The sequence below is a fragment of the Tupaia chinensis genome, unplaced genomic scaffold, assembly GCF_000334495.1.
Source record: "Tupaia chinensis unplaced genomic scaffold, TupChi_1.0 Scaffold000320_1, whole genome shotgun sequence".
Taxonomy (NCBI): domain Eukaryota; kingdom Metazoa; phylum Chordata; class Mammalia; order Scandentia; family Tupaiidae; genus Tupaia; species Tupaia belangeri.
The window spans coordinates 2,915,724-2,925,429 of record NW_006159813.1 but is presented as its reverse complement, the minus strand read 5'-3'; the positions used below and the strand labels follow the sequence as shown (position 1 = coordinate 2,925,429).

The following is a 9,706-nucleotide window of genomic DNA, read 5'->3' as shown; positions in this document are numbered from 1 at the left end:
TGCAACTACGGGGGAGTCCAGCGACATAGCCATTATGCTAACTGCTGGTTCCCAATAATTATTCTTTAAAAAAAAAAAAAAAGGGGACCAGCAGTTGGCGTAATGGCTATGTCACTGGACTCCCATGTAGTCGATGGCAATTCGAGTCCTGGACCCGGTGGCTTACACTCACGCCTGGCACATGTGCATGCGTGCCCAAGATCCCTAGAGAAGAATGGAAGAAAAGGGATTGTGGTGTGGCCATCGTCGCTTGGGGGGGAGGTGTGTGTGATTTCTCGCTTTCTGTCTCTCTCTCTCTCTGGCAAGCACACACACCCTATAGCAAAAACCTCTCAAAAAAAAAAAAAAAAGAGATAGACAGAGAGAAAGAAAGAGAAAGAAAAAAGAAAAAGAGAAAGAAAAGAAAGAGAAAATGCAGTCTGGGATCAGGGACTAACCCATGCTGAGTATAAATGGCTTTTTCAAACATCTCCCTCAGTGGCGATGTGTGAATGCCGTGAGGCTAGAAAGCCCTGTGTTGAGTGTTGTGTATGGAGAGGAGAGTGGAAGGGTCCAGAGGGAACTCATCCTCCAGATGGAGAGAACAACTCCTTACAATGAAACTGAGATCCAGAAAATATACAATGCTGACAGTATCCAGGCAGAAGGTCAGAGACAGACTGACGAGTCAGGACATGCGAGATTTGCAGTGGACCATAAAACAGGGCAGGGTTTGAGTGGGTGGGAAAAAAATGAGGACTCTCCAGGTAGGAGGTGTGGCAGGAGCAATGCCCAGAGGTGAGAAGAAGAACACCGAGCTCTGTTACTGGTGCCTTAATTAGAGACAGTTCCTCACCTGAACCCTGGGGCTACAGGTAGCACAGAGGTGCTGGAGCCCCCTTTTCAGGAAAAGTGGACTTGGGCAACCCTCTGTGTTTCAGTGACAGAACCAGCAGCACAAGTGGGGACAGCCATACCCAGATCAGCCAGAAGAAGTCTAAAGGGTAAGCCAGGTGGGGATGACAGAAGCCGGGAAAGAGGGACTCGAGTGACACGCCCTCCATCTCCCCAGGGGTGTGGAGATGACCCGATGCAGACCAGACTCCTGCAGCCATCAGCAATGCTGAAGGTCAAGGGATCCCCGGGGACGGGGCTGATGGCCAAGATGCCATGCAACAGGGCAAACGTGGATGCCCCTCCTCTGTGCTGGGCACCAGGAGACGCTTCCCATGTTCATTCCTTTGCTTATCACTCAACTGATCATGGAAGGCAGGAGCATTATCCCATTTTTATAGATGAGCAAGCTGGAACGCAGCCAACCAAACTATCTTGCCCGTAGCCAAGACGTGGGAGAGCTGGAGTTTAAGCCTGAACCTCCCAGCTCCAGATTCCAGCTCACTGTCTTAACAATGCTGGGCTGGAGCAACTGGCGGTCTAACTGAGGGCTCATTTACTAAGGACTCAACCACCTGATGTGGCTGGAAAGATCTGTCCTTCCTACCTCCAGAGCAAGGCTAGAGGAGGCTCCTGGTGAGGACAGAGAGCCCGGGTGGGTACACAGAGTCTTCACTGTCCAGGGAGGCCAGAGTAGAACCCTTGAAGTGGGGAGTCCCTTGGGCTCCACCCTCAAAGTCCTTCTTATCTGTGTCTACAGCCGCACTAACCGTGACTTCATTCAGTACAAGAGTGGGGTGTGCAACATCATGCGGGCCAAGTTCTACAGCGTGGCCCAGGAGGCCGGCTTCTGCCTGCAGGACAAGATGGAAATCCTCATGAAGTAAGGACACCCCTGTGCACATTCACACCAAGGACAGGTATCTGGCACCTACTGTGTGCCAGGGGCTGGGGCCATAGCACTGACAAGCATTTTGCTCCCCATCCTCAGAGAGCTTGCAGTCTCCTGGAAAGTATGGACAGAAACAAAATAACTGCTTCTGGGGACCAGCAGGTGGCGTGGTGGTTAAGGCACTGGATATTCCCAAATGGCCGACCATGGTTTGAGTCCCGGACCTGGTGGCTTGCTTTCTCACTTTCTCTCTCTCTGGTTAAATTAAAATGAATGAATAAATAAATAAAATTAAATAAATGTTTAAAAAATAACTTTCTCTCTAAATATAGAGATACAAATTATAATTATTGCCATACAGAGAGAGAACAAAGTGCTAAGGGAAAGACAGAAAAACCATGGGGATCTAATTTAGAGTAATCTGGGAAGACCTCTCGAAGGAGGTGACTTTAGGCTGAACTGTGAAGAAGGAAGAGGATCTGGCCACATGATGAGAAGGTGAAGGGTATTCTAAACAATGGGAAGAGTGCAAAGTCCTCAGGTGAAAACAGACTTGATTTCTTTTTTCTTTTAGATTTTTGCCATAGAGCACATATGCTCATGGTGGGAGACAGAGAGTGTGAGGAAATCATCCCCCCCACGGGGGATGGCCATGCTGCAGTCTCTTCTCCTTCATTCTCCTCTTGGGATTTTGGGCACCCACACACTAACACTCAGCATGTTTTTTAAGCCATTGGGTCCAGGACTAAGACTGTGGAGCTGACCATGTGGGATCCAGGACCTTAACCATCGCACCACCCACTGGCCCTAGGACACGAAAATGTTAAAGAAGAGTAAGAAGGGGTAGATGAGGGACCAGCAGTAGCATAATGGCTATGTCACTAAACTCCCATGTAGTCGACCGCGGTTCGAGTCCCAGACCCGGCAGCTTAAACTCACACCAGGCGCATGTGCATGCATGTCCAAGATCCTGAGAGGAGAATGGAGGAGAAGGGATTGTAGAGTGGCCATCCCCCCAGGGGTGATTTCTCATTTTCTGTCTCTCTGTCTCTCTCTGACTTTCTGGCGAGCGCACGCACCCTATAGCAAAAACCCCTCAAAAAAAAAAAAAAATGGTAAGCCCTGCCTGGTCCAGGGCAGCCACCAGAAAGGTTTTCTAGAGAAAGCAACATTTTCAGTTTTGTAAAACCAGATGCTATTTCCAGGGCACTGACTACATGCCAGGCATGAGCTTGTGTATATTTGCTCCTCACAGCAATCCTATGCGGTGGGTGCCATTATTAGACCCCTTTTATATGTCTCTTGGCAAAGGTTTCCTAGTGGCCAAGCAGTGACGGCAGAACTCAAACCCAAAGAGCCACACCAGGAAAGCAGGAGGAAAGGAAGTGAAATCTCAGAGGCCACAGGAGTGCAGTGGGCCGGAGAACTGCCAATAGGCACGGTGGGCTTCAGGATGACTGTGAAGTGAGCAGAGAGCCAGACAGAGGCCATATCATAAATGGCCTCCCACGCTCGGCTGTGGAGGCTGAACTTTGTCTCAGAGACTATGATCGTGAGCCAGAGCATAACATTCAGGGTGCGGGGGAGGGGACAGTGATAAGAAGGATGGAGAGGAAGCTGAAAAATGCTGTGAGGATGGAATCACCCAGAGCCTTGGAAGGCAAGTTACTCGGGAAATGGAAAGCTGTACACAGGGGAGTGACATGGTTATATTTATAAAGTCTTCTTGGAAAGATAGGGCTTATGTGCCAAACCACCAGGGTAGTGGGAAAGAGAGAAACACGCATGAGTTAAACACCTACGCTGGGTGCTGGCACTCCGCTCAGCCCTTGACACACGTGGTATTATCTAATCCTCACCTCTCAGAGGCAGGAACCATTATTATTCTCCATTTTACATGTGGGAATTCTTCATAAATACAATCAGAAGTAGGAAGAGAATGGGGGCTAATTGAAACTGGATTTAGCCAGAAAAATGTTTCAGGACCTTGGAGAGAGCTGCGTTGCCCTTTGGCAAAGCCAAATCCTAAATTAAAGAGCGGCTGAGAGAGTTGAGGAAGATCTCCTGAAGGAAAAGGCGTTTAAGTCAGATCTCAAAGGGCGGCTACGACAGCTAAAGGAAAGGGGGTCTTACTGACTGTTCTTCCTCCTTCTCATACACCTTTGCAGGCGCCAAGAAGAGAGAGGTCTCCAGAAGTTCCGTTCCTTTGTCCTGGCCTCAAATTTTCAAAAGGATATAGCAAAAATGAGACATCAAGTATCCACAGTAAAAGGAGATGCAGAAGAAATTGCAGACCACTGGTAAAAATGCCGAGAGCCAGATAACATGGCCCTGAAGGGGAGGGGGTGCTGTTACAACATCATAATTGATCCTGTTGTCCTTCAAGGCCCAGAAGGGCATCACCCAGAAACTGTCAATGGGCCCCCAGTAGGGTCCCTCAAAACAGACTAAATCCAGAGCACAATCAGGCAAGAACTCCAGTTTATGAACCGCAGATAGCCCAAACCATCATGCTCTCCAAATTTACCTTTTGTTTGATTCGGACTTACAAATAAGGAGACTAACTTGCTCGTCCCTGAGAGAAAGGCAGATGAGGAACAAAACCCTGAAATTTTCTACAGATTCTGAAACCTAAGGGCGTGATCACTACATTCCCCACATGGTTTAATCCCTTAAAGATACAAAAGCAGGCGAGTGTATCCCAGGAACACTGTGCCCCAGACAAGAGTAATGATAGGTAACAACAAAAGGAACATGAATTGAACGAATGCTGGATGGCAGATTCTACCCTAGGTGTGTTCATAAATTATCTATTTCATTCCGCCCCCCCAAAAAAATCCTGACAGGTACTTATTAACCCCCAGTTCACAGACAAGGAAACTGAGACTCAGAGAGGTCAATTCACTTGCCCAAGGTCACACATCAGTGAATGGTGAAAAGGGAGTAAATCGTTGCCTGACCCCAGCCTGTATGCTCACTTGCAATACAGGATTGAATCCTGATGAACTGCAACCTATGGACCTCGCCCTAGCAAGACAAATAATTATCCAGATCTAAGAGCAAAAATGAGAAAGTCTGAAAGCATACCCAGAATCCCTTCCGTGATTGTAGTGGTATTGTTTTGCTCAAGGGCGCGTGTGTTCATCAGAGAGACAGAGAGAGGGACAGTGAGTAAACCCCACCCCATGCCCCAGGAGAGGACAGACATGCCGCAATCCCCTCCCTTCCATTGTCCTGTCAGGATTCTCAGCACACACATGTGCCCAGTGTGATTCTTAAGCTTCCACGTCCAGGAATTGAACTGCACCAATGTCTCAACCTCTACGCCATCTGCTGGCCCCTGTTTGAGATTTTAATAATGTGGAGAAGGAGCTTGCAAGTGGGTCTCTGGGAGCTTAGCAGAGGTGTGGGACCTTCCAAGCCTCTCGCATTTCAGGGAATCACTTACCAACAAGTAATATCTGGTCCTGAAGACAGAGGCTCTCAACAAGGGCCATCGTGAAAGGGCAAACGTGTCTTCTGTAAACCCCCTCCTCTTTGGGAGGGAAGTAAGGAGAAGACAAGGGGCCAACTACAGAAAAGTATCTCAGTGGGCAACCACTGGTCCTCCCAGTGGCATTCAGCCCACATCTCTAATGGTGAAGATTCCGGCATCGTGATGGGGGAACAACTGCCCTCTATGGTAACGTTAAAATCAAGTCAGGGACAATAGGTGGCATGGAGGTTAAGGCACTGGATGCCACATGGCTGGCTGTGTGGTTCGAGTCCCAGACCCAGCAGCTTGAAAATCATGTCAAAGGCATGTGTGTGTGTGTGTGTGTGTGTGTGTGTGTGTGTGCCCAAAATCCCAAGAGGAGAGCGGAGGAGAAGGGATTGAGACATCCCCTCAGGGGTGATTTCTCACGTTGTCTGGCAAGCACATTCACCTAGAGCAAAAACTAAAAACAAACAAACCAACAAAAGAATGATGCTGAGTCACAGTTCTTCATTCACCCAACTATTCAGTCTTCCCAACAATATTTATTGAGCACCTACTATGAGTTAGGCAGAGTTCTAGCACTCTGAAAATTAAATAATCCAATGTTCCTGCTCTTATGGAGATTTCTTTCTAAACCAGGACACATGAATAAATATCTAAATACATACCATAGGTAGAAAACAGTATGAGTAGTCTAAAATGTATGAAAGATCGTTGAGTTCTTCTTTAAACTTTTTCACAATGGGCATAGATATAGCAGGGAATTGGAGGGGGGATAAAACTTTTTTTAAAGAGATGCCATCGCCTGCCTTAAGTCCTGATCACATCTGAACTATCCCCTGGGTTTAGAACTAAGTTAGGTTTGACCAAGGAAGGTGAGAACCTACTTATGCCCACCATCTCCAGGAAGGATTCCCAAACTACCCTGTACTCCATCAGTAAACTGGGACCCACAGAGCCTGAGCTTGCTTGCTCTGAGGAAGATAGATCGTCATTGTTATCATCGCCTAGTGTGTAAAAGCCTCCTACACCCTCGAGGGCAGCCCTCTGACGTGTCCATGTCCAGCCTAGCCTGACGAACTCTCAAGAGAGGAGCTTCAGAATCTCAATACCCCTTCCTTTCTTTTAGCTTTACACATTGACTGCTTATGGGACCGGCAGATGGCATAATGGTTACGTCACTGGACTCCCTCATAGTCTCCTGCAGTTCTGGTCCCAGACCTGGTGGCTTAAAACTCATGCCAGGCATGTGTGCGTGTGTGCCAAAAATCCTGAGAGAAGGATGAAGGAGAAGGGATTGCGGCGTGGCCATCCCCCTGGTGGTGGTGGTGGGGGGGTGATTTCTTGCTTTCTGTCTCTCTGTCTCTTCGGCAAGTGTATGCACCCTATCATAAAAATTCCTTACCCAAAAAAAAAAAAAGCCTGCTTAATGAAAAAACTTCAAATGCATCCCTTGAACTCATACACTTAGCTTGTGTTCTAATGAGATGCAAATCATGCTCCAGCTTTTTCGATCCCTAAAAATAAAGACTTGCCTGAGCTGGGGGACCCTAACAATTTAGGATGGAGGGAAGCCCCTCAGATAAAGGCTCATGCTGTCCTGGAGCTTCCTCACAGCCCTCTCTTCTTGAAATCAAAGGTACTTTGATCTGTTGTCCAAACTCCCGGAAGATCTGAAGAGCTTCCGCCCTGCCAGAAAGATCCTGACGAAACTGCAGAAGTTTGGGGAAAACCTTGACTTAAGGATCCGACCCCACGTTCTCCTGAAAGTGCTGCAGGAGCTGAGGATCTGGGAACTGTGCTCCCCCGACATCGCTGTGGCTATCGAGGTAGCCGCTGCTTCCTTTCCTGTCTCTGTTCCTTGGGGTGATGGCAAGTAGCTAAGTGTGAGCCCCCGCATGAGCCCTCAGGGTGGGCCAGGAAGTGACCTCACGCTCCTTCAGTCATCTCTCAACATTCAGACACCCTTTTTATACTGTGCTGGGAGCACAGTAATGACAAGACACAAAGGCCCTTCCTTCATGGAGCTGAGATTCTAAGAGATGGTCACATGGCTCACATGGCCTTGGCTGTTTAACTCCACCTCCAAGGGGCATTATATTCTATGTAGATGGCGGCCCCTGGAAATGGATAAACTTGGAGAGACACAATTAAATGAACAACTATCATAAGAAGCACTCCAAATCTTGCTACTAGGAGTGTAGTCCACGGACCTGCAGTGTAGACCTCACTTGGGTGCTTGTTACAAATGCAGAGTCTCAGCAGGGCACCAGACCATTATCTGCCAACTCATGATTTACATTTTAATGGAATCCCTGGGTTTTGAGGTGTGCTGATTTAAAGGAAATTAGAGGGGCCCTTAACTAGGGACACTGGGGAAGGTGACCTTTAAGCTAGCACTTGAAGAAGGAGAAGGTGGTCCTGTTGAACCAAGAAGAAAGGGCAGGTCAGGAACTCTATTCCCTTAGGGCACCAAAAGTCATAGCAGCAACCACAGGGAGGTGCTTACAGATGCTAATGGAGTCACCTTCTTTATTTTATCACATGGCATATGTGCATTTTAAGAGTTTTTTTATATTTATTATTATTATTTTGTATTTAATCACTGTATATCATTACAGCATACAGAATGAGCTTGCCCAGCATGAATACACTGTATATTAAGGGGGTTTGAATGTCTCAGGATAAAGATGTGATTCAAATAGTGACTTCTCAACTGGAGCAGGCTAAGGTCCTCCTGGCATTTTCACACACCAGACGGACCCTCCCATAGGATGGCCTGGGGGTACAGGGAATGCCGGGACACCAACCAGTCAGCCGTGTGGGATCCGGCTTCATATCACAACACTTACTCACTACGCTAACCGGCCAGCCCTTACCCATTTGTTCAGGTGGGTTCACAGTCCTGGCTAATAAAACTTAGCACGCTCCTCTCTCAGTGAGAATGTCACCGAACTTCTGGTAACTCCGATGTCGGGGTCTTTTAGTAGAAAGTCTAGGCAAAACTCCATATTTTGTGCATCTTAAACCCTTTCTGAAAATAAGCCCCAAACTGACATCAGGTCTCAAAGGAATCTATGAGCCCCAGAAAGTTTAAGAACCAATCACTTTTCTTGGGGAACCAGCAGTTAGCGTAATGGCTATGTCGCTGGACTCCCACGTAGTCGACCACGGTTCGCGTCCCGGACCCGGTGGCTTAAATCTCACGCCGGGCGCGTGTGCATGCATGCCCAAGATCCTGAGAGGAGAATGGAGGAGAAGGGATTGCGGCGTGACCATCCCCCCTGGGGGGTGATTTCTCGCTTTCTGTCTCTCTGTCTCTCTCTGCCTGTCTGGCGAGCGCACGCGCCCTATAGCGAAAACCTCTCAAAAAAAAGAAAAAAAAAAAAAAAAAAACCAATCACTTTTCTTTTTTTTTTCTTTTTTTTTCTTTCTTTCTTTTTTTTTTTTTTTTTAGATTTTTGGCTTAAGGCATGTGTATTCACTGGAGATAGAGAGAGAAGTGAGAGGGAAAGTGAGAAATCACTCCCCTGGAGGTATGGCTTCACTGCAATCCTTTCTCCTTTTTCTTCTCCAGGGATCTTGGACACGCATGCACCAGCATGAGTTTTAAGTCACCATGTCGGGGATTCAAACCACAGTTGGCCATGTGGGAGTCTGGCGATGTAAACGCTATGTCATCTGCTGGCCCCAAGAACCAATGACTTTTTGAAAGGCATAAAGGAGTAAAGAAGAAAGAAAACACAGACAGTTGGATTTTCCTCCCCTCCCTAAATTTCCTTGGCCCAACAGTAACAAAAAAGTCCTTAAAATTAGCCTGCTGTGGCTCAGTTGAGGGAGCATGTGCTGGACCTGCCACTTGGTAGACTGAGGCCATGTGGGAGGCCTGGCTTTGTCCCCCAGCCCACCCTGAAAAGCTCAGAGAGGTGGCATGCACTCTTGGCCACTTGGGAGACACAGCGCTGAGAGCTCATGGCTGGCAGGGACAACATCCCGACAGCCATCTGCTGGAGGTGAGGGCTATAGGCCTAGCAACTCCAAAAGCTTAGGAAGGAGGATCACAACATGGCAAAACTCTTTAAAATACCATGTACAGGGGGCCAGCAGGTGGCGTGGTGTTAAGGCGCTGGATCCCACATGGCCAACTACAGTTTGAATCCTGGACCAGGTGGTTTGAAAAAAACACATGGGGAACATGTGCATGCACGCTCCAAATCCCAAGAGGAAAATGGAGGAAAAGGGACTGCAGTGTGGCCATCCCCCCAGGGGGTGATTTCTCATTTTCCCTCTCTGTCTCTCTCTCTCTGGAAGCATGTGTGCCATATTGCAAAAATTCTTAAGAAAGAAAGAAAGAAAGAAGGGAGGGAGGGAGGGAGGAAGAAAGAAAGAGAGAGAAAAGAGAGAGAGAAAAAGAAAGAAAGGAAGGACAAAACACACACACATACACATTTCAGTCTGCTGAA

At 47.8% G+C, this 9,706-nt stretch overlaps 1 protein-coding gene across 1 annotated transcript in view; it reads left to right on the top strand.

Moving 5' to 3' along the window:
• CCDC60 (coiled-coil domain containing 60) overlaps positions 1 to 9,706 on the top strand; it is a 202,052-nt gene that overhangs the window by 191,757 nt on the left and 589 nt on the right. The window contains exons 10-13 of the mRNA XM_006151553.2: positions 921 to 983; positions 1,634 to 1,756; positions 3,934 to 4,065; positions 6,883 to 7,072. Of these exons, the coding sequence (XP_006151615.1) occupies positions 921 to 983; positions 1,634 to 1,756; positions 3,934 to 4,065; positions 6,883 to 7,072 (508 nt within the window). The remainder of the gene's footprint in view (positions 1 to 920; positions 984 to 1,633; positions 1,757 to 3,933; positions 4,066 to 6,882; positions 7,073 to 9,706) is intronic.